The sequence below is a fragment of the Amblyraja radiata genome, chromosome 24 (assembly GCF_010909765.2).
Source record: "Amblyraja radiata isolate CabotCenter1 chromosome 24, sAmbRad1.1.pri, whole genome shotgun sequence".
Lineage (NCBI taxonomy): Eukaryota > Metazoa > Chordata > Chondrichthyes > Rajiformes > Rajidae > Amblyraja > Amblyraja radiata.
In genome coordinates this window covers 30207078-30232684 of record NC_045979.1, presented here as the reverse complement: position 1 = coordinate 30232684, position 25607 = coordinate 30207078, and the positions used below count along the sequence as shown (strand labels likewise).

Sequence of the window (25607 nt, the reverse complement as noted above, 5' to 3'; positions counted from 1 at the left end):
TCATCACCCTCCTCATCTCCTTTCTAAAGATACATACTTTTATTCTGAGACTATGGCCTCTGATCCTAGACTCTCCTACTAGTGGAAACATCCTCTCCACATCCACCCTCTCCAGGCCTTTCACTATTCCACATGTTAAGTCGTCCTTCGCTTGTGCTGTATGCTGCATAGAACACTGAAAAATGCAGCACAGGAAACAGGCCCTTCGGCCCGCCATGTCAGTGCCTAGCATGATGCCAAGTTTAGCTAATCTCAACTAGCTGCACGTGATCCAGATTCCCCCCCCCATTCCCTGGTCTAAATGCCCATCCCACCTCATGGCTTCCTGCATGAGTCGCAAGAGAGAGTTCGGAAGGCTTGGAAAGAGCTTGGAATCTTCACCAAAGTCAAGAGGATATTCATTGATCCACCCTGGCTCAGTCAGTTCCTTGAAAGAGCTCCGCAATTAAAGATTCGTTGTCTCAACTTCCCCGGGGAAAACCCAACCATACGATACTGTCCCTCCAGCCGAGAAAGGGGATTCAGATTAGGGCATTAATACAATAACGGGCGGCACGGTGGCACAGCTTTAGAGTTGCTGCCTCACAGCGCAAGAGACCCGGGTCATCATAAGGTCAGTAGGAATAGGAGTAAAACTAGGCTATTCGGCCCATCAAGTCTGCTCCGCCATTCAATCATGGCTGATCTATCTCTCCCTCCTAACCCCATTCTCCTGCCTTCCCCCCCCCCCCCCCCCCCATAACCTCTGACACCCGTACTAATCAAATCCTGATTCGATCCTGACTATGGGTGCTGTCTGTACGCAGTTTGTACATTCTCCCCGCGACCTGCGTGGGTTTTCTTCGGTTTCCTCCCACACTCCGAAGAGTGTGTAGGTGAGTTGGCTTGGTGACAATTGTAAATTGTGTGTAGTGTAAAGTGTGTAGAACTAGCGTTAGTGTGCAGGGATCGCTGGTCGGCATGGTCTCGATGGGCCGAAGGGCCTGTTTCCGTGCTGTATCACTAAACAATAACACCACATGAAGAATGGACCATTGGTCTGTATAGCTCAGTGCAGACAAGGTACTTCATGACTTGGGAATTTAAAAAAAAAAAATTTCTCTTCATACTCTGATTTATTTATTTTTTATCTCTGCAGTTACCGGTGCCTGTGGCTGTGCTTTCCCTGATGTGTAAACAGGGATTTGGGGGCTGCTGCAGAAGGAAAAAGTCTCCCCTCTTGCCCGCTGAGGAGCTCCCTTCAGACCTGCAGATGGACAGATTATCAATGGGATCAGAGAAGACGCTGCAGGAGAAAGGTTTGTAAGATGCAACCGTGAAGTCGTGAAGCATCATTGTTAGTTGAAGTTATTAGGGGCGGCACAGTGGCGCAGCTTGGTGGAGCCACTACTTCACAGCGCCGGAGACCCGCGTTCAATCCCGGCCTCGGGTGCTGTCTTTGCGGCGTTTGCGCGTTCCTTCCCTGTGACCGCGTGGGTTTCCTCCGGATGCTCCGGTTTCCTCCCACACTCCAAAGACGTGCGGGTTTGTAGTTTAATTGGCTTCTGTAAAATTGCCTTTGGTATGTAGGGAGTGGGTGAGAAAATGGGATAACTTAGAACTAGTGTGTTGGAGGCCTCTGTAAAATTGACCCTAGTGTGCAGGCAGTTGGATCAGGTAGAATCAGGGTTGAAGGGTGATTGAAGATCGGCGTGGGCTGAAGGGCCTGTTTCCCTGCTGTTTCTTTAAACGAAACTAAACTAAACACTGTTGGCATTAAGTGCATGAGGAGGTGTTGTCACATGTGGAGATATAGATATAGATATTATCGTTGAAAACATTAGCGACGCAGTGGTGCTGGTTTCCGACGGACACGTTGATGGACGCCCCACACATCTCTGTCCTCCATGCAGCTGGCAATGAGTCTTCCATCAACGTCTTACTTGGCCGTCCCGGGTCACGTCTTCCATGGGTGGGTTCCCACAGCGTTTGCTGGCGTTTCTGGCTGGCGGTGGCAATGACCAGCGAGTCTCATCCTTCTCCACCTGATCTTCTCGGTCAGAGGTGGAATCTCCCCATAGAGCTGGGAGTTGGTGATGTGGTCCCTCCAAATCGCATGATGACATGGGATTATTCCGGCCGTAAGGGGCAAATTTGACCCGCCGATCGGCCACGGAAATCCCGATGAGGTTGCGCTCGGCCCCCTCACCCAGCCTAAGCGCCATGTTTTAAGAGGAATACGAGAGGAATAGATCGCACAGAATCTCACACCCAGAGTGGGGGAAATCGAGGACCAGAGGACGTAGGTTCAAGATGAAGGGGAAAATATTAAATAAGAATCTGAGGGGTAACTTTTTCACACAAAAGGTAGTGGATGCATGGAACAAGGAGGTAGTTGAGGCTGGCACTATCCCAATGTTTAAGAAACAGTTGGACAGGTACATGGATAGGACAGATTTGGTGGGATATGGATCAAATGCGGGCAGGTGGGACTCGTGTAGCTGGGACACGTTGGCCGGTGTGGGCAAGTTGGGCCGAAGGGCCTTGTTCCCACGCTGTACCACTCTATGACTGGATGATCCATAATAGTCTTGGTTTCTCATCCGAATTTTCGCGTGCGCTCTCGTGATTTTGTCCGGGTTGAAGGAGGTGCCGGACTACCAGTTACTACAAGATTGGTGGTGGACCTTTGGTATTGGCGTTGAGATGGTCCATTCATCGTGGTGCTTCAATTGAAAATAAGCCTTTGTTTCTGTGAGGCAGTGAGAGAAATAAAAAACTAAAAAAAACTGAGGAAGGAAAACAAAGAGACTTAGATCAGCTGTCCCATTGCCACGTGGATTATTCCCCAATAATCATTATTGTATAACGCTCCTAATTAATAGCAATGTAAATAAGTATGGGACATGTAGACTGGAGATGCAAATACCTCGGCAACTATCCTCCACTTTTGCATTTAACCGTCAAATCAGCTCAGCCCAAACTTGGCTCCCTCAAAGGAGACACAATTAGCTGGAGTAACTCAACGGGTCAGGCAGCACCTGTGAAGAAAAGGTATAGGTGATGTTTCGGGTCGAGACCCCTCTTCAGCTTCTTCAGACCCTACTTTGCCGATTCCTTTTCTCCAGTGGTGTTGTCTAAGTATTTCTGTTTGCTTCTCCTAACCAACAATTATCTACTTTACATTTGATCTTTTTGATTTTTTTTTCATCTCTTTTGTGGTCTATTTTTCGCACCTTGTGTGTCCTTATCTCTGTGTCTCCCTCTCCCCTGACTCTCAACCTGAAGAAGGGTCTCTACCCGAAACGTCACCCATGCCTTCTCTCCAGAGACGCTGCCTGTCCCGCTGAGTTGCTCCAGCATTTTGTGTCCATCTTCGGTGTAAACCAGCATCTGCAGTTCTTTCTTACACATGCCGCCTGAGATGCTCCAGCATTTTGTGTCTGTCTTGGGTTTAAACCAGCATCTGCAGTTCTTTCCCGCAGGCTCTCTAGAACCCTGCCAGCATCTCCTGTTTGCAGAGCTGGCTATTGAGAGCACAGACTGACTATCGGAGCCCCAAGGACTAGAATTTAAATAGTATTAACTATTTAAATAATGCTCTTTGCATTTTGGTTACTAAATCTATGCCAACAAAAGCTACAAACCATCTACCTTTAAGAGACTGATGGGATTGTCCTGCGTGTAACAATTAACATTTGATCAGAAATGGTTTGGGCAGCACTGTGGTGCAGCTAGTAGAGTTTCTGCCTTACCGTGCCAGTGCCAGAGACCCATGTTTGATCCCGACTAATGGTGACGTCTGTACGGAGTTTGTACGTGCCCCTCGTGACCGCGTTGTTTTTTCTCCAAGATCTTCGGTTCCCTTCCCACACTCCAAAGACGTACATGTTTGTAGGTTAATTGGCTTGCTCTCAGTGTAAATTGTCCCGAGTGTGTGGGGAATAGTGTAAATGTGCTGACTCGGTGGGTCAAAGGGCCTGTTTCCGCTCTGTATCTTTAACTAAACCCGGGTTCGATTCCGACCCCGGATGGTGTCTGTGTGGAGTTTGCACGTTCCCCCTGTGACTGGATTTGCTCCGGATTTTCTCCCACATCCCGAGAATGTGCGGACCAGCGATCCCCGTACGTTAACATTACCCTGCAAGCACTGGAGACATAGAAACATAGAAAATAGGTGCAGGAGTAGGCCATTCGGCCCTACAAGCCAGCACCGCCATTCAATATGATCAATATGATCATGGCTGATCATCCAACTCAGTATCCTGTACCTGCCTTCTCTCCATACCCCTTGATCCCTTTAGCCACAAGGGCCACATCTAACTTAAATATAGCCAATGAACTGGCCTCAACTACCTTCTGTGGCAGAGAATTCCAGAGATTCACCACTCTCTGTGTGAAAAATGTTTTCCTCATCTCGGTCCTAAAAGATTTCCCTCTTATTCTTAAACTGTGACCCCTTGTTCTGGACTTCACCAACATTGGGAACAATCTTCCTGCATCTAGCCTGTCCAACCCCTTAAGAATTTGTAAGTTTCTATAAGATCCTCCCTCAATCTTCTAAATTCTAGCGCGTACAAGCCGAGTCTATCCAGTCTTTCTTCATATGAAAGTCCTGACATCCCAGGAATCAGTCTGGTGAACCTTCTCTGTACTCCCTCTATGACAAGAATGTCTTTCCTCAGATTAGGAGACCAAAACTGTACGCAATACTCCAGGTGTGGTCTCACCAAGACCCTGTACAACTGCAGTAGAACCTCCCTGCTCCTATACTCAAATCCTTTTGCTATGAATGCTAACATACCATTCGCGTTCTTCACTGCCTGCTGCACCTGCATGCCCACTTTCAATGACTGGTGTACCATGACACCCAGGTCTCGTTGCATCTCCCCCTTTCCTAATCGGCCACCATTCAGATAAGTCTACTTTCCTGATTTTGCCACCAAAGTGGATAACCTCACATTTATCCACATTATACTGCATCTGCCATGCATTTGCCCACTCACCCAGCCTATCCAAATCACCTTGCAGCCTCCTAGCATCCTCCTCACAGCTAACACTGCCCCCCAGCTTCGTGTCATCCGCAAACTTGGAGATGTTGCATTCAATTCCCTCGTTCAAATCATTAATATATATTGTAAATAGCTGAGGTCCCAGCACTGAGCGTTGCGGTACCCCACTAGTCACAGCCTGCCATTGTGAAAAGGACCCGTTTACCCCTACTCTTTGCTTCCTGTCTGCCAGCCAGTTCTCTATCCACATCAATACTGAACCCCCAATACCGTGTGCTTTAAGTTTGTATACTAATCTCTTATGTGAGACAATTTACAAAAGTACCAAACCAATTAACCTCCAGACCTGCACGTTTTTGGAGTGTGGGAGGAAACCAGAGACCCCGGAGAAAACCCACGCAGGTCACTGGGAGAAAGTACAAACTCTATACAGAGACCACCAGTGTTCAGGATTGAACCCGGGACCCTGGCACTGGAAGGCAGCAACTCTACCGCTGCGCCACCATGCTCCCTAACACCCCCACCACACTTAATGTGCATTAACATTCCTGCTGTGCTTTTTGTTGTTGCAACAAATGGGAACTGGTGAGGCCAGAGCTGCCTGCGATAAGCTCTTCGTTGATGGCCCTGGAAAGGTGAATGAGGCTGATCATCTTGAAACTTGTTGGCAAAATACCTCCAGCATATTTTGTCAATAGCCCTCGAATATCTGTCGTCTTCTAATGGCAGTGTTGTTACATGCTGTATATAACACTAATTAGTATGGGTGCTGGGGGCTGTGGGGAGAAGGCAGGAGAATGGGGTTGAGAGTGGAAGATAGTCATAGAGTGAGGAAACAGGCCCATCGGCCCAGCTTGCCCACACCGGCCAACATGCTCCAGCTACACTCAGTCCCACCTGCCTGCGCTTGGTCCATATCCCTCCAAAACTGTCCTATCCATGTACATGTCTAACTGTTTCTTAAACGTTGGGATAGTCCCAGCCTCAACTACCTCCTCTGGCAGCTTGTTCTAAACTGGTGCGTGTGTCCGCCACATATGTCCATTGTTGTCGCTTCTCCTACAAGTTCTCTTATTGATCCAAAGTAGTCATGTTGTTGAGCACATCCATTGTAAGGGTGTCGGAGCGAAGGCAGTAGAATGGGGTTGAGAGCGGAAAATAGACCAAGCATGATTGAATGGCGGAGTAGACTTGATGGGCTGGACGGCCCAATTCTGCTCCTAGAACCTATCTATCCTTAACTATTTCTTGTGTGAAGAAAACCCGGCCCTAGATTCATCCTCTTTCCCATTTTCCCTTTTACCAAGCCCAGGGATATCTATTATTGATAGTTGAATATAGAGCAAAAGCAGGCCCTTGATCCTATAATGCCTCTGCCAAACATGACGCCTAGACCATCACTTATCTACCTGCACTTAACCCACTATAGAAACTTACAAAATTCTTAAGGGGTTGGACAGGCTAGATGCAGGAAGATTGTTCCCGATGTTGGGGAAGTCCAGGTCCAGGTATTCCCAGTTTAAGGATAAAGGGGAAATACTTTAGGACCGAGATGAGAAAAACATTTTTCACACAGAGAGTGGTGAATCTCTGGAATTCTCTGCCACAGAATGTAGTTGAGGCCACAGTTCATTGGCTATATTTAAGAGGGAGTTAGATGTGGCTCTTGTGGCTAAGGGGATCAGGGGGTATGGAGAGAAGGCAGGTACAGGATACTGAGTTGTATGATCAGCCATGATCATATTGAATGGCGGTGCAGGCTCGAAGGGCTAAATAGCCTACTCCTGCACCTATTTTCTATGTTTCTATCCCTCCATTCCCTGCACATCCGTGTGCCTAAACAAAAGTATTTGAAATCCTTGGTCTAGCGTCATTCTAAGCAAATATTGCTGACTTTTGCCGATTGTCTTTAGAACTGTTTGGAAACAGGCCCTTCGGCCCTGTGAGTCCACGCTAGCTAGCGATCACCCCGTACACTGGTTCTATCCTGCACACTAGGGACAATTCACAGAAGCCAATTAGCCTACAAGCCCACATGTTTAAGAAACGTGAGAGGAAACCCCGGAGCACCCGTAGAAACCCCATGCGGACACGGGGAGAACGTGCAAACTCCGTACAGACAGCACCCGTGAAAGGTGCAATATAAATATACTTTTTCTTTAAAACAGGAAAGAGGTGCACAAGTCTCGATAACCAGGTCATTTAGGTCCCGTGCAGGAAAGGTTGGAGGGTTAGTGTGGTCAAGTTCACAGTGTAGGCCTGTAAAATTTAGACCCACCCTTTAAACACGGCACCAGGTGATTAAAGCTACATATCCTCACAAAATAAATACGCCCTGTTCATACTGAATACCTCATACCTGAAGGAGTGTCAATATCATAGCCATAAAAATAACCTGGCCTCAATAATAAATATTATATTATGCAATAATTTGAAAATTGGTCAGTGAATTTTGAGCACCATATCTGAGGAAGGATGTGCTGGCACTGGAGAGGGTCCAGAGGAGGTTTACTAGAATGATTCCAGGAATGAATAGGTTATCATTTGATGAGCATTTGACGGCACTGGGCCTGTTCTCGCTGGAGTTTAGAAGGATGAGGGGGCAACCTCATTGACACTTACCGAATAGTGAAAGGCTTGGATAGAGTGGACGTGGAGAGGATGTTTCCACTAGTGGGAGAATCTAGGACCAGAGGCCAAAGCCTCAGAATTAAAGGACATTCCTTTAGGAAGGAGATGAGGAGGAACTTCTTCAGTCAGACGGCAGTGAATCTGTGGAATTCATTGCCACAGAAGGCTGTGGAGGCCAAGTCAATGGATATTTTTAAGACAGAGATAGATAGATTCTCGATTAGTACAGGTGCCAGGGGTTATGGGGAGAAGGCAGGAGAACGAGGTTAAGAGGGAAAGATAGATCAGCCATGATTGAATGGCGGAGTAGGCTTGATGGGCTGAATGGCCTAATTCTTCTCATCGCTTAAGATCTTATGAATTTTCAGCTCTGGTTCTGAAGGTTTGTGGGTTGATAATATATTTGAAATATTTGGATATTTGATCATGCTCGTGGTCTAAGAGGTGTAACCAAATAAATCATAAGGAAGTGCCACGATCTTCAGGAGAGGGAGGAATGTATAGGGTTGTTGAGAGAGAGAGAGAGAGAGGTATTATGTGGAAAGGCTGGAGTTACGATGGCACCTATTTACAGTAAATAATCCACCTGGAATGATGAGGTATTGGTGCCTCTAGTTAGCAGATATTTTGCAACAAATATACGCAGGTCTTATGAGAAATCTCCTGCCCAACTTTCTTGGTTTATTTAGCCCACAGTGGCGTGAATGCCTGATCAGAAGGAGATTTAGTTTGGGAAATGCAGCATGGAAACAGGCCCTTCGGCCCACCAGGTCTGCACTGACCAACAATCAGGCACGAACTGTGTGAGACTATGAGCGGGTGAGGGAGATGAATAGGTTGCAGTGCGTGAGAGGGGGAGGTGGAGGAGGTACAGTGTGTTTTAGTTTAGACATACAGATTAGAAACAGGCCCTTCAGCCCACAGAGCCTGTGCCGACCGACAGTCGCCCATAAACGAGTTCTATCCTACACACTCGGGACAATTTACAGAAGCCAATTGACTTGCAAAGCTGCACGTCTTTGGTGGCACAGCGGTAGAGTTGCTGCCTTACAGCAAAATGCAGCGCCAGAGACCTGGGTACGATCCCGACTACGGGTGCTGTCTGTATGGAGTGTGTACGTTCTCCCCGTGATCTGCGTGGGTTTTCTCCGAGATCTTCGGTTTCCTCCCACAATCCAAAGACGTACAGGTTTGTAGGTTAAGAAGTAACTGCAGATGCTGGAAAATCGAAGGTACACAAAAATGCTGGAGGAACTCAGCGGGTGCAGTTGCCTATTCCCGAAACGTTGCCTATTTCCTTCGCTCCATAGATGCTGCTGCACCCGCTGAGTTTCTCCAGCATTTTTGTGTACCTTCAGGTTTGTAGGTTAATTGGCTTGATAAAAATGTTAAATTGTCCAAGTTGGCGATATGCGGAGAACAGCCCTGCCGACTACAAAATTCAGAAGGTTCAGAAGGAATGTGGGAGGGAATCTGAGCACCCAGGCAATCCCACACCCAGGGAACAATTTTACTGAAGCCAATTAACCTACGAACCTGCACGTCTTTGGAATGTGGGAGGAAACCGGAGCATTCGGAGAAGACCTATGCACGTCACAGGTTGAACGTACAAACTCCGTACAGACAGCACCCGAGGCCGGGATCGAACCCGGGTCTCCGGTGCTGTGTGGCAGCAACTCTACCGCTGCGCCACTGTGCCGCCTCTGAGGGAGGAGGTGAATGAGGGGTGAAGTGCCTAGTCCACACATGTGGATAAGAGGCTGAATAGCCTCAATCGTCTATGGTTCTGTAGCCAGACCATGAACGCCTTTGTGATGCAGTTTTTAAATGTCATGGCTTCCAGGCAAGCGTTTCGAAACTAGTTTGTCCTATGATTGCAAAATCAAAAACACAAACATTTCATCAGCTTCACATTCTAATCACAGCCAGAGCCACACCCAGCTTAACATTGCAAATTAATAAATCCCACATTTCAAATGGGACAACATGATCTATCTTTTCCTTTCAACCCCATTCTCCTGCCTGCTCCCCCATCACCCCTGACTCCCATATCTATCAATCTCCGACTTAAACATATCCAATGACTTGGCTTCCACAGCCATCTGTGGCAATGGATTCCACAGATTTACCACCCTCTGTTTAAAACTCCTTCGTAGCAAGCAATACTGGGAGTTAAGGGTCTGTCCCACTTACGCGATTTTTTCCAGCGACTGCCGGCACCCGTAATAGTTGCAGCAGGTCGCCGAAAATCTTCAAAATGTTGAAAATCCAGCGGCGAACCAGAAAAAGGTACGACTCTTTGGGCGACTACTCACGACATGCTGCGACTGTGACGGATGCCAGCAGTCGCCGAAAAAAAATCACGCAAGTGGGACAGGCCCTTTAGCAATCGCATACAAGTTAATGTAAATTGTCAAGGCGTTTTACTTGAAATCTTACTAATAAAGTCACGGGCGGTACGGTGGCACGGAGGTAGCGTTGCTGCCTTACAGCGCCAGAGACCCGGTTTCGATCCTGACTACAGAGTTTGCACGTTCTCCCCGTGACTTGCGAGATCTTCGGTTCCTCCCACATTCCAACGACGTACAGGTTTGTAGGTTAATTGGCTTGGTGTCAACGTAAAATTGTCCCTAGTGTGTGTGGGGTAGTGTAAATGTGCGGGGATCGCTGTCGGCGTGGACTCGGTGGGCCGAAGGGCCGGTTTCCCCGCTGTATCTCTAAACGAAACTGAACTAAAACTAAACTTTGCAACCTTTTACTTAATAATCACACGTTAAATGATAGGAATCTTGTATGATTTATTCAGCTGCTGTTGTTGTGCATTAGGGAGAGTCAAAGTGAATAACCTAAATGGATTTAAAGTGCTTAGATAACTGCACAAGGGAGGAAGGAATGGAACAATAACGCCTTGAGGAGCAACTTGTTTTTGAGCAATGATTTATTGCAGTTACAAGATTCCAAATCTTTTCAACAAAGAACAAATGAAATAGGAGGACTATTTGGTATTGGTATGTTATCATCACATGTACTAAGATACAGGGAGAACTTTGTTTTGCGTGATATTCCAGCAAATCTTACCATACGTACCATACGAGTAGTGCAAAAATACAGATAAACAACATGCAGAATATTTTGTTACAGCTACAGAGAAAGTGCAGACAAAAGAAGTGCAAGGGCCCCAACGAGGTAGGTTGGAGGTTTAGCACTTAGTTTAGTTCCGAGATAGAGCGTGGAAACAGGCCCTTCGGCCCACAAAGTCCGTGCTGACCAGTGATCCCTGTACACTAGCACTATCCTGCACACTAGGGCCAATTGTACAATTTTTACCAAAGCCAAATTCCCTACGATGTCTTGTGGTCTTGCCATATCAAGCTGTGAAAATGGATAGTAGGCCAGAGGAGCTCTGAACTAGCTTTACCAGTCATTAAAGATAGGCACAAAAAGCTGGAGTCAATCAGCAGGTCATTTTCCTGTTCCCCCTGTGACTGCCTGGGTTTTCTCCGGGTGTTCCAGTTTCCTCCCACTTCTCAAAGACATGGGGGATTGTAGGTTGATTTTAGTTTTAGTTTTCTTTTGGAGATTCAGCTCGGAAACAGGCCCTTCGGCCCACGGAGTCTGCACCGACCAGCGATCCCTGCACATTACCACTACGCTACACACACACACTAGGGACAATTTACATTCATACCAAGCCGATTAACCTACAAACCTGTAAGTCCTGTGCCCCCTTGGTCGGGATCGAACCCTCATCTCTGGCGCTGTAAGGCAGCAACTCTACCACTGTGCTACCATGCCGCCGCCGTGCTCCCTGTAAAATTGCCTCTAATGTGAAGGGAGTGGATGGGGAAAGTGAGATAACAGCAAACTAGTCTGATCGATGGCCAGTGTAGACTCGTTGGGTCGAAGGGCCACGTAATCGCTGTATCTCTCAACTAAACTAAACTAAATTGTTGGTAGGCTTCAGGACATCGGGGTGGTATTTTTATCTTGTTGCCACGTCAAAAGTTAATAGTTCCCAAGAGTTGCAATTATAGATTCTGTCTTTTCAAATATGAGATTTGCGTACGTGCAGCTCTGCTGGGCGAGGAACCACTGTAGGTCAGCTATCATATCACTGAACGGAGATTTAGTGAGTCGGGATATGCACTGCAAAGTTTGATTTGCGTTTAGGTTTATGTTAAGTTGGAGGATGCTAAGGACACCAGAGATGCATTGGGGCAGTGGTCTATGGTCTACCTTCAGCACAGAGGTAGACCATAGGCCGAGGCAGGATTTAGGGCTTAGATTTTGAGTTCTGTGATAAACTCTGGAAAGTACTTACACATGTGTTAGATATGTCAAAAAGGGGTATATCAAGCGTACATACAGTTGCCACGTTCGAAAATTGGGTGTTAAGGATTAACGGGCAAAAACAAAGAAAAAGTTAAACTTGGTTGCTAAGGACATATTTCTCCTTAGCAGCGGTGACATATGTACCTTTAAATCACCTAAAACTATGCTAGATTTGTTAGATATTTGAAAGAAAATGACCACACGCACATGCATACACTTGGAAGGATGCAGATACTGGAATCTGGAGCAAACCACAAAGAGGGGATGTTTTGGTCGGAGCCGTTTAGTTTAGAGATACAGCGCGGAATCATGCCCTTTGGCCCACCCAGCTCACGCCGACCAGTGATCCCCGTACTCTAACACTATCCTACACACACTAGGGACAATTTACATTTATCTCAAGCCAATTAAACTGCAAACACCTGTACGTCTTTGGACTACATTTTCTCTGGAAAGCGGAGCTTCCCGGAGAAAATGCACACGGTCACACAGGGAGAAGTACAAACTCCGTACAGACAGCACCCAAAGTCAGGATCGAACCCGGGTCACTGGCGCTGTCAGGCAGCAACTCTCCCGTTGTGCCACCGTGCTGACCCAGCCCTTCAGTCTGAAATGTCAACCTAAAATGTCCACTGTCTATTACCCATCATAGATGTTGCCTGACTCACTGAGGTCCTCCAGTACTTGGAATAATACACGCAGTTCCGGTCACCACACTATAGAACGCATGTGACAGTACTATTAAGGAGTGCAGTAGAGATTCACCAGGATGTTAGACTAAAAGTGCTGGAGCAACTCAGTTGGTCAGGCAACATCTCTGGTGAAAAGGGACAGGCGACGTTTCGGGTCTGAACCCTTCTTCAGATTGAAAGCAGAGACCGGGGGGGAAGGCCAGAACAAATCAGGGCCAGCAACAGATGATCAAGGAAGGGTAGAGTCCACAATGGCCCATTGTTGGCAGAGGTGATACCGAAGGGATACAAGGGATGCGAACAGTGGAACTAGTGGGACGATTATAGAAACATAGAAACATAGAAAATAGGTGCAGGAGTAGGCCATTCGGCCCTTCTAGCCTGCACTGCCATTCAATATGATCATGGCTGATCATCCAACTCAGTATCCTGTACCTGCCTTCTCTCCATACCCCCTGATCCCTTTAGCCACAAGGGTCACATTGTGGGGGAGAGGGAGAGAGGGACGGAATGCAGGGACTACTTAAAATGAGAGAAATCAAACGTTCATACCACTAGGTTGTACGCTGACCAAGTGAAATATGAGGTGCTCATATTACAGGTAACACCAGGATGTTGCCTGGATTAGACGGATAAAGTTACAAAGTGAAATTGGATAGGCCAAGTTTGCTGATTGAGAAGGGACCAGGCCAATGCAGATAAATAGTTTAATTTACTTTAGACTTTTGAGATACACAATGGAAAGGAGCCCTTCGGCCCACCGAGTCCATGCCGACCTGTGATCACGCCGTGCACTAACACTATCCTACACACTAGCGAACAATTTACAGAAGCCAATTGACCTACACACCTGTACGTCCTTGGCATGTGGAAGGAAACCGGAACACTCGGTGAAAACCCATGGGGTCAGAGGGTGAACGTGCAAACTCCATACAGACATCACCCGTAGTCAGGATCTAACCCAGGTCTCTGCACTGTAGGGTAGCAGAGTAGTGCAGCGTAGGTTAATTCCCAGAATGGCGGGACTGTCATATGTTGATAGAATGGAGTGGCTGGGCTTGTACACTCTGGAATTTAGAAGGATGAGAGAGGATCATATTGAAACATATAACATTATTATGGGATTGGACACGCTAGAGGCAGGAAACGTGTTCCCGATATTGGGGGGAGTCCAGGACCAGGGGGCACGATTTAAGAATAAGGGGTAGACCATTTAGAAAGGAAATGAGGAAAAACTTTTTCACCCAGAGAGTTGTGAATCTGTGGAATTCTCTGCCTCAGAAGGCGGTGGAGGCTGATTCTCTGGATGCTTTCAAGAGAGAGTTAGATAGAGCTCTTAAAGATAGCGGAGTCAGGGGATATGGGGAGAAGGCAGGAACGGGGTACTGAATGTGGATGATCAGCCATGATCACAGTGAATGGCGGTGCTGGCCCGTAGGGCCGAATGGCCTACTCCTGCAACTATTGTCTATTGTCTTTTGCCACTGTGCTGCACTTAAAGTAGTTAAAGAAAATAAATATTGTTATGGGGAGCTGGCAGGAGAATGGGGTTAGGAGGGAAATGTAGATCAGCCATGATTGAATGGCGGAGTAGACCTGATGTGCCAAATGGCCTAATGGCCTACTAATTTGTTCCACATTTTGTGATTTGCTTGTGTGACAAGTTTAATTTGCCATTCCAGCTCCCTGAATCAACTCAGTTGTTCATTCTTGTTTTCAATTTGCAGATCCCGACAGTTTCTCCAGTTGCCTCAGAGCCCTGTATCTTCAAGAATCCCCTTGTACCTTTGTTGTTGTCCACATTGTGGGCGCCACTGTCCTCTTCATGTCCGATGGGATCTTGGTGAGTAGACTTGAAGACTAAATGGACATGCCCTCTCAGAAACAGTCCTATTATTCACTTTTGTCACTAAAAATGAAGGAAAGGTGTTGTTAACCTGGAGAAGATTCATGAGGATGTTGCCAGGACTCGAGGGCTTGAGCTATAGGGAGTGCCTGAGCAGGCTATGACTCTATGCCCTTGGAACACAGGAAGATGAGGGGTGATCTTACAGAAGTGTACAAAATCGGGGTGATCTTATAGAAGTGTACAAAATCATGAGAGGAATAGATCAGGTAAATGCACACAGTCTCTTTCCCAGAATTGGGGAATCGAGAGGACATGGGTTTAATAGATTTAAAAGGTTTAATAGGTCTAAAAGATTTAATAGGAACCTGAGAGGTATCTTTACCCAAAGGGTACACAAAAATGCTGGAGAAACTCAGCGGGTACAGCAGCATCTATGGAGCGAAGGAAATAGGCGACGTTTCGGCCCGAAACGTAGCCTATTTCCTTCGCTCCATAGATGCTGCTGCACCCGCTGAGTTTCTCCAGCATTTTTGTGTACCTTCGATTTTCCAGCATCTGCAGTTCCTTCTTGAAAACACTTTACCCAAAGGGTGGTGGGTGTATGGAACGGGCTGCTGGAGGAGGTAGTTGAGGCAGGTACTATCACAATGTTTTAAGAAATATTTAGACAGGTACATGGATAGGACAGGTTTAGAGGGATATGGGCCAAACGCAGGCTGGTGGGACTAGTGTAGGTGGGACATGTTGGTCGGTGTGGGCAAGTGTGGGCAAGTCGAGCCGAAGGGCCTGTTTTCACGCTGCATCACTCTATGACTCTATAACATAGCTGAACTGAAGGTGTAAGTGGAGGAAATAGAACTGTCTCTGCAAATTGGATGAAGTCATATCTTTCTGCAAGTCCTTTATTGTGTGAAGTATGTATATCAATTTCCACCATATACATGCCATTAGCATGGGTTTGGGTGTGGTTTTAACTGGAGTTACGTGTAATTACTTTGCAATAAGTAAGATATGTCAGCTGCTCGACAACTAACAATTAGTAGTGTAAGCACCTTAGGCCTTATGTTTATGGAGAGCAGGTTGGGATTGGGTTGTGGGCAGGTTTAGCTGAAGACCGTCAATTAAAGTCTCTGTTTTCTGGTGGTTTGACAGACGAGAGGCCACAAGGACAGATCTGAGGTGATTGTCTGCAGATGGGGGTGCATGTGGGCTTGATGGACAATGATCATGGAAACCTGGGAGAGAGATTGGACAGACCTTGGGGAGATTGGGAATGAATGGTCGGAGAGTGAGGCTCTGGGCCAGGGGTTTCATTCACAGTAGGCTGGGTCTCTATTCCCTGGAGCGCAGGAGGATGAGGGGTGATCTTATAGAGATGTATAAAATCATGAGAGGAATAGATCGGGTAAATGCACAGAGTCTCTTGCCCAGAGTAGGGGAATCGAAGACCAGAGGACACAGGTTCATGGTGAAGGGGAAAAGATTTAATAGGAATCTGAGGGGTAACTTTTTCACACAAAGGGTGGTGGGTGTATGGAACAAGCTGCCAAAGGAGGTCGTTGAGGCGGGGACTATCATAACGTTTAAGAAACAGTTATACAGGTACACGGATCGGACAGGTTTAGAGGGATATGGGCCAAGCGCAGACAAGGTGGGACTAGTGTAGCTGGGGCATGTTGGCCGTTGTGGGCAAGTTGGGCCGAAGGGCCTGTTTCCATGCTGTATCACTCTATGACAGGGAAGAGGCATTCACATCAGAGATAGGGGGTCTAGCTTCATGGGTCATGCCTTGATGTCAAGCAGAGGCTCCATTCACAGCGGCTTTAAGATGTTAAATAGCATGGTGATTTGTAGAAGGGGGTTTGACTGTGTTTTATGGTATGGGTTCACGGTTGGGCTTGATTGTTCTTCGGAAGTCAGGATCAATGTGGGGGGGGGGGGGTGGTGGGGGGAGGAGAAGAGTGAGATTGCCAATCCAATCAGAACTTGGACCTCTGTTGATATTGTTGAGGAACAAAAGTGGAAAGATTTGTGCTTCGATTTAGGCTTAGGTCTATTATTGTCAGGTGTACTGGGTTACAGTGCTAAGCATGCAATACAAAACAGACCAGACATAGATGCAATCTAGTCAATAGGTAGAGTAAAATGGGCAGATACAGAGTGTGGAATATGGTTGTCCATCCGTTCCATAGACAAGGTCCAATGCAGTAGAGTTGAATCAGACAGTACCCTAGCTTATGGTAGGACCATTCAGAAGCCTGATAACACGGGTGAAGATGCTATTCCTATGCCTCATGGTGTGCACACTTGGAAGCTTCCATACCTTCAGCCAGACAGGAGCAAGGAGAAGGAAAGACTGGTGTCGGAACAAGTCTTTGATTTTGCTGGTGGCTTTTCCCAGGCAACGAGAAGTGTAGATGGAGTCATTGGTGGGAAGGCTGGTCCTTGTGATGGACTGTGCCACATCTTCATCTCCTGAATAAAACTCCCTGCAAGTTAATTGGTTTCAGTTTAGCTTGTTGTCACGTGTACTGAGGTAAAATGAGAAGCTTTTACACACTTGTGTTGTGCTTGATCTCATACAGGGCGAGTACTCTGGATTTGTGTACACCTATGCCGTCGAGAAGCCACTCTACATTGAGCCCAGGGTAGCAGGTTACCTCAACAGCCTCTTCTGGGCCTCCATTACTCTGGGGAGGTTGGCGTCCATTCCAGTGTCTGGGAAATTAAGACCTGCGACCATGGTGTTCATAAACCTGGTGAGTACGTTTGCCACTCCACGGTTCATCTTGATAGCTTTCTTTAATCTTCCTATTCCACTGTGTCAGATGATAGTCTTCAGGACCATGTGTATGGTCCTTCACCAAGCGAAAGGATCATTTGTCTTCATCAGTTGGAGTATTGAGTATGGACGTTGTTGGCAAACCTCCACAGGTGCACAGTAGAGAGCGTGCTGACCGGTTGCATCGTGGCTTGGTTCGGCAATTTGAGCGCCCTGGAGAGGAAAAGACTACAAAAAGTAGTAAACACTGCCCAGTCCATCATCGGCTCTGACCTTCCTTCCATCGAGGGGATTTATCGCAGTCGCTGCCTCAAAAAGGCTGGCAGTATCATCAAAGACCCACACCATCCTGGCCACACACTCATCTCCCTGCTACCTTCAGGTAGAAGGTACAGGAGCCTGAAGACTGCAACAACCAGGTTCAGGAATAGCTACTTCCCCACAGCCATCAGGCTATTAAACCTGGCTCGGACAAAACTCTGATTATTAATAACCCATTATCTGTCATTTGCACTTTATCAGTTTATTTATTCATGTGTGTATATATTTATATTATGGTATATGGACACACTGATCTGTTTTGTAGTAAATGCCTACTATGTTCTGTGTGCTGAAGCAAAGCAAGAATTTCATTGTCACATACAGGGATACATGACAATAAACTCACTTGAACTTGGGGGGGGGGGGGGTCATCTTGCTGTTATAGAAGACGCTGGTGAGACCAGATAAGTCCATAAGCAAGAAGAGCAGAATTAGGCCATTCGGCCCATCAAGTCTACTCCGCCATTTAATCGTGGCTGATCTGTATTTCCCTCTCAAACCCATTCTCCTGCTTTCACCCAAGTAAACCCTGACCCTCGTACTAATCAAGATTCCATCATCTCCGTCTTAAGAATATCTATTAACAGCCTCCCCAGCCTTCTGTGGCAATGAATTCCACATAATCACCTTCCACATTGTCTTTTTTCCTCATGCTTTGGCCTCTGGTCCTAGACTCCCGCCCTACAGTTCGAGTATTGTGTTCAGTTTTGGGCACCGTGTTATAGGAAAGATGTTGTCAAGCTGGAAAGGGTGCACAGAAGATTTGCAAGGATGTTGATGGGACTCGAGGGCCTGAGTTGTAGGGAGTGGTTGGGCAGGCTAGGAATCCCTTCTTCAGACGAGTCAAGGGAAAGGAAAACAAGAGATTTAGACGGATGTAGAGAGATATAGAAATAATGAATGAAGAAGAGTCTCGACCCGAAACGTCACCCATCCACGTTCTCCAGAGATGCTGCCTGACGCGCTGAGTTACTCCAGCACCTTGTGTCTTCTTTTGCAAACCAGCGTCTGCAGTTCCTTGTTCCTACATCCAATTCTCGCGACCGTTTCTCAACACACAATAAAACCTATTTCATGTAATCTTTGAAAAGTTGCTTTGATGAGATATTTCACGTGGTGTGTTTGCGTTACAGGGTGGAATAATCGGCACTTTTGTCCTGATGCTGTGTTTCCCAGTCAGCATTGTTTGCCTTTATGTGGGAACAGGACTTCTAGGCTTTTTCCTGAGCAGCACCTTTCCAAGTATGTTGGCTTACACCGAGGATATCTTGAATTACCAAGGTTAGTAGACTTTGCCTACTGTTATGTCCTCAATCTGTTGTGTCCTCTTAAGCTTGCCAACCCCCCCCCCCCCCCCCCCCCAAAAATATCACATTAAATTAGGCCTGGCATAGAATTACATTGAAGCAAGGCATTCAGCACAAGTGTATACCAGTGCTGATACTCCATACGCTTAGTTTAGAAACAGGCCCTTCGGCCCACCGAGTCTGCACCATCCAGCGATCCCCACACACACTAGGGACAATTTACATTTCTACCAAAGCAAATAAGCGAGTTCGGTATTCCGACTGCGCATGCCCAGGTCATAGGTCACTCGTGATAAACATTCTCGGCAGCTGAGCTGCTGCGTGTGTACAGACCTGCGTTTCATCCGTAGTCAAGATCGAACCCGGGTCTCCGGCGCTGCAAGCGCTGTTGAATTGCTACTGGACCGTCCTCGTCCCCGTCCCTTCCCGAGTGTCCCATCCCGGTCCGGGGGTGGCCGGAGATGTCTGGGGTAACCCTGGACTGACGGGACACTGGGAAGGAGCAGTGGCGGCACCAGGCTTCCAGCCAGCGCGGAGAAGAAGCACTAACTCCACTGCTCCGGGCCAGTCTCCCGTCAGTCCAGGGCTGTAGGTTAACCCGGCGGGACAGGCAGAGTTGAGCTGGAGTTAGCGCTTCTTCTCCGCGCTGGCTGTTACCACTGTGTTCGCCTGATCAATACTTGACCATAACCAGGTATGATTATAAACAAGGCAATCTCATCAATCTATTCAGGAACAGCTTCTTATTGGGCTTCGGAATGGTCCATCCATAAGCTAGGGTACTCTCCAATTCACTTTTACCCCATTGCGGACATTGTATTTTGTCTCTAACTTGGCGCGCTATTATTCTGCACGATTCTGCACTACGGTATTTAGAGCAGAGACTGGCTGATTCTTGATTAGTGTCAGGGCCTATGGGGCAAAGGTAGGAGGAGAGGGAAATATAGATCAGCCATGATGGAATGGCGGAGTAGACTTGATGGGCCAAATGGCCCAAGATCATAAGATCATGTGATAGGAGTAGAATTAGGCCATTCGGCCCATCAAGTCTACTCCGCCATTCCAACATGGCTGATCTATCTCTCCCTCCTAACCCCATTCTCCTGCCTTCTCCCCATAACCCCTGACACCCATACAAATCAAGGTCTGAAGAAGGGTTTCGGCCCGAAACGTTGCCTATTTCCTTCGCTCCATAGATGTTGCCGCACCCGCTGAGTTTCTCCAGCACTTTTGTCTACCTTCGATTTTCCAGCATCTGCAGTTCCTTCTTAAACGAGAAATTAATCAACTAATCGAGGCCTAATTCTGCTCTGAGAACGTATGAACATATTCGGCACTCTGTATGTTCCCCTTTGCTCGACCTATTGAACTTAAGTTTGGCTTGATTGTATGATGTTATCTGATCTGATTAGATCGCATGCAAAAACACACTTTTCACTGGCCTTGCTACATGTGACAATGGGAAGCCTAAATCTAAAACTCAGTACCATTTTGCTGCATGTTTTTTTTGTTTTTTTTATAACCAAAAATAAATTTAATTAAATATTACAAGAATAATATGTACAATATAAAACAATACCAACAAACCCGCCACTATAGTACAAAGTACATGAAATATTATTAAAATACAATTTCCTCATCCTCATTCAGGATGCATTGCACCGATGCTCCCAGCGGTCCCAGAAATCCCCCAGGTCGCCCATGGACGGCACGTAGTCCCTCTCTAGTACCACCCGGGCATGGACGTAACCCCTGAAAAGAGGCAGGCAGCCGGCTCGGGCACTGCCCACTTCCGCCTGACTCGCGGATGGCCAGCTTGGCCAGGCCTAACCATTTTGCTGTTTGTGGGAACATGCGCCACATATTGGTCGCTGTTCTTCTTTCACTTCAATAGCGCTGACACTGCAAATTTCACCGGTTGTACAGCATCCAGGGGCATCCATTAAAAGGTTTCTGTGGTTATCCATGTTTTTTTTTCCTATTTTTGTATTTATTTATTTCCCACCACCAGCATGTATCCTGAATGAAATGTGTATAACTTGACATTTTATTTAATGTGTGTTTTTTTTTCCCCTTTTGTTTTGGATAGGGTGTGCAACAACTGTACTGGTGACAGGCGCAGGAGTTGGGGAGTTTGTTCTCCAGATGCTGGTGGGATCAGTGAGTATTCTCTTTCTAAGTACCAGTGAATGACGGGGCTCTGGGCAGTGTTGTGGAGCAGAGGAATCCAGGAGTGCAGGTACCTAGTTTCTTGTTCATAGCAAAAGGATTTGAGTATAGGAGCAGGGAGGTTCTACTGCAGTTGTACAGGGTCTTGGTGAGACCACACCTGGAGTATTGCGTACAGTTTTGGTCTCCTAATCTGAGGAAAGACATTCTTGCCATAGAGGGAGTACAGAGAAGGTTCACCAGACTGATTCCTGGGATGTCAGGACTTTCATATGAAGAAGGACTGGATAGACTCGGTTTGTACTCGCTAGAATTTAGAAGATTGAGGGGGGATCTTATAGAAACTTACAAAATTCTTAAGGGGTTGGACAGGCTAGATGCAGGAAGATTGTTCCCGATGTTGGGGAAGTCCAGGACAAGGGTTCACAGTTTAAGGATAAGGGGGAAATCTTTTAGGACCGAGATGAGGAAAACATTTTTCACACAGAGAGTGGTGAATCTCTGGAATTCTCTGCCACAGAAGGTAGTTGAGGCCAGTTCATTGGCTATATTTAAGAGGGAGTTAGATGTGGCCCTTGTGGCTAAAGGGATCAGGGGGTATGGAGAGAAGGCAGGTATGGGATACTGAGTTGGATGATCAGCCATGATCATATTGAATGGCGGTGCAGGCTCGAAGGGCCGAATGGCCTACTCCTGCACCTATTTTCTATGTTTCTATGTAAGTAGCGTCACAGACAGATAGTGTGATCAAGAAGGATTCGGAAGGAAACGTATAAATTATTAGGGGATTGGACAGGCTAGATGCAATAAAAATGTTCCCGTTGTTGGGTGAGTCCAAAACCAGGGGCCACAGTTTGAGATTAAGGGGTAGGCCATTTAGGACAGAGATGAGGAAAAACGTTTTCACCCAGAGAGTTAAGGACCTATCCCACTTGGTGTTTTTTTTTTTTCAGCAACTGCCGGCATCATTAACTGATTGATGGGCAGCACAGTGGCGCAGCTGTAAAGTTGCTGCCTTATAGTGTCAGAGACCCGGGTTCGATCCCGACTACGGGTGCTGTCTGTGCGGAGTTTGTACGTTCTCCCCGTGACCTCTGTGGGTTTTCTCGGGTGCTCCAGTTTCCTCCCACACTCCAAAGACGTACAGGTTTGGAGGTTAATTGGCTTTGGTAAAATTGTAAACTTTCCCTAGTGTGTGTGTGTGTAGGATAGTATTAAGGTGCGGGGAACGCTGGTCGGCGCGGACTCGGTGGGCTGACGGGCCTGTTTCCTCACTGTATCTGTGAACTAACCTGAAAATTGTGACTGTCTTTCCTTTGCACTATTGGCAGTGTTGGATGGCTGGGTGCAGGCTGCCAGAGCAGGTAGTTGAGGCAGCGACTGTCCCAACGTTTAAGAAACAGTTAGACAGGTACATGGATAGGACAAGTTTGGAGGGATATGGGCCAAACGCAGGCATGTGGGACATGTTTGCCGGTGTGGACAAGTTCGGCTTCCACTCTGTATCACTCTATGACTAATTCACCTTGTCACTTCTTGCAGGTTATTCAGTCACCTGAGGCTGATATATTCCTCGTATGTGGCCTGACCTTCGGTTGTCTCGCTCTTCTGTTCTACCTGGTTCTTCTCCTCGTCCACAGATTACACAATCTTCAGAGCATGACAGGTAAGTGGGTGAAGCCTGGGGGATGGGCAAGCCTGGCCGAGAGTCAGTAGATGTTGGGATCGAATACAAGGGCCGTAATGCTGAGGATAGACTGGAGTGACTCAGCGGGACATGCAGCATCTCTGGAGAGCAGGAATGGGTGACGTTTCGGGTCAGGTCCTTCTTCAACTCTAAGGCACTGATCAGGCTATTTGGAGCTCGTTCCTTACACCACCATGCTTTGTGTAAAAGATTATGTTACCCTTCAGGTTTCTATTAAATCTCCCCCCCCCCCCCCTAACCTTAAACCTATGTTCTCTAGTTCTTGAATCCCATTCTCTGGTCATGAGACTCTTTGGAATGTGGGAGGAAACTGGAGCACCCGGAGAAAACCCACACTGTCACAGGGAGAACGTGCAAACTCCGTACAGGCAGCGCCCGTAGTCAGGATCGAACCCGGGTCTCTAACACTGTAAGGCAGCATCTGTACCGCTGCACCACTGTGTTGCCCTTAAGATGGTGGTTGAAGCAGATACGTTAATGGCATTTTAAATACATTTGGACAGGCATATGGATTATATGCAGTGAATGGAAGGATATGGATTATGTGCAGCTGGATAAGTGACGGTTTTGGCATCATGTTCGGCACAGACATTGTGGGCCGAATGGCCTGTTCTTTTGCTGTACTGTTCTATGTTCTATGAAAGAACTGAGCGTATTGTAGCCAAATTTACTGATAATACAAAGAGAGGTGGAAAACCATGCTCTAACAAAGGGTTTGTAAAGGATGTAAACAGTCTGAGCCAGGGGGCAAAAATGATGAATGAAAGAAGGTGGGAATAAAATAGTTGTGGGGTAAGAAAAATCGGACCAACCATCAACTTGAGGGCTTGTCCCACTTGGGTGTCATTTGCGTGTCATTTACGCGACATCCTAAAAATTGGTTGGCTCGTGGTGACGCGCATGGTGTGCATGATGCGCGCATGGCACGTGGTGAGGTGTGGTGGCGTATGCAGTGATGCGCGGTAGCGCACAGCGCTCCAGGATTTTGGGATGCTCAAAATCCTCATGCACCACCTGTGTGATGCGTAAATGACGCCCAAATGGGACCGGCCCTTTAATGAACTGTGGAACTAGTTCAGGGCACGTATGATAATGATCGAATCTGGGTCACTGGAGCTGTGAGGCAGCAACTCTACCGCTGGTGTCAGGATTTACAGGGTGAAGGAAGGAGAATGGAGTTAGGAGGGAGGGATAGATCAGCCATGTTGGAACGGCGGAATAGACGTGACTGGCCGAGTGGCCTAATTCTGATCCTGTTACTCATGGTCTGATGGCCTAGCGAATGACTTGCGTACTAATTTCCAACTCCGACTGTGTTTATTTCCCGCAGGGCCGTCGAAAACGCCCACGATAGCGGAGTCCCAGTTTTCGTACCAGAGCTGAGGTTTAGCAAGCGGCCAGCCACTGCCCACGCACAGGAGTTCCGAACGGATCCAGAGCCACGTCGGAACGGACTGATAACCTGTGCGGACTTTAACAATGGACTTTTTGCTGCGACAATCTACGAGCAGCCTCCCCGACCATTTGAGAAGTGGCTAGGTCGCTTTTGTCTCCGCTTCTAGTTAAACTGACGCGTCACACCGAAGTCTTCGGCCGACAATAAAACCTCCTTCGAGAGCGGACGTTTGAACGGATAAAGTAACAATGATCGTCTTAATCAGCACCGCACGGGACCTGAGTTAACAAGCATGTTTTTATTTTTTTTAAAGTAGAACTGTTTTCTTCAAAAGCAAAACATTCGATTTGTTCAGGTTAATGATTTTCTTGATTTTTTTTTTTTTTTGTCGTTTGTTTTAAAGCAAAATGCCAAATGTTTCAGGTGAGAAATCAACTGTCTCATTCCAAGTTCACTCGAGGTGATTATGAAGGCCCTTATAATGGGAGCCCAAGCACACAGAGGTAGCAGGCATCTGCCAAGCACTCCCGTCTCCCCCCCCCCCCCCCCATGTTAGTGAAGAGTGCAGTTCAGTTCAGTTTCACCTTAGTTTATTGTCACGCATGCCGAGGTACAGTGAAAAGCTTTTTGCTGCGCACTAATCAGCCAGCAGGTGAATGGGTCGCTACCCTGCCAAAGTTAGACTACATTCTGATGGATTGATCGATGATACTTTCTTGATACTTTCTCGGCACTTGCACTTGGTACAGGTGCAGAGAGACTATGCAATTGAGGCCACGTAAAGGATACTGACAAAGTTACAAAAGTAGTCTATACAACATCGTCCCTCTTGCTTCTTCCCCAATCCCTCTCTGTTCTCAGCCGCCACCCCCATGCCGGGTCCCTCTTTGTTATAAGGTCATGAGGTCATAAGTGATAGGAGCAAAATTTGGCCATTCGGCCCATCAAGACTACTCCGCCATTCAATCATGGCTGATCTATCTTTGCCTCCTAACCCCGTTCTCTTGGCCTTCTCCCCATAAAGTTGTTCTCGGCGCCCCCCCATGCCCACGCCAGGTCCCCCTCTGTTCTCGCAGCCTGCCTGAGTGTTGTGTGGCACAGGTTGGGTCAGCTTCAGTCGCTAACCTTGTGGCTTGTCGACACTTTCTGGAGCATCCCAACCACACTGGGAGAGCCAATTCCATATTCCCCTCTTCTATAGTTGGGATCGGGCACCAGCTAATTGTAACCCTGGTTATATCAAAGCAATGATAGACAGATGTAACCCAGACCGGTATGTAACACAACAGATTCACTGGAGGATAGGAGTAACGCACAAGGGTTTCCCAACACCCTTTGTGGCCATTCCTCTTTCACGGTGCACTCGTTTTCAGGGCAAGCCTTCCCAGATTTATAATTTTGTTCTATTTTGCGTCCTTCCATGCTGGGA

General features: G+C 47.2%; 1 protein-coding gene across 1 annotated transcript in view; it reads left to right on the top strand.

Annotated features, from left to right (window-relative positions):
* mfsd4a (major facilitator superfamily domain containing 4A) overlaps positions 1–25164 on the top strand; it is a 61398-nt gene extending 36234 nt beyond the window's left edge. The window contains exons 4-10 of the mRNA XM_033042811.1: positions 1139–1298; positions 14374–14489; positions 17081–17254; positions 18732–18879; positions 20995–21065; positions 22617–22740; positions 24113–25164. Of these exons, the coding sequence (XP_032898702.1) occupies positions 1139–1298; positions 14374–14489; positions 17081–17254; positions 18732–18879; positions 20995–21065; positions 22617–22740; positions 24113–24165 (846 nt within the window). The 3' untranslated portion in view covers positions 24166–25164. The remainder of the gene's footprint in view (positions 1–1138; positions 1299–14373; positions 14490–17080; positions 17255–18731; positions 18880–20994; positions 21066–22616; positions 22741–24112) is intronic.
* The last annotated feature ends 443 nt before the right edge of the window (positions 25165–25607 follow it).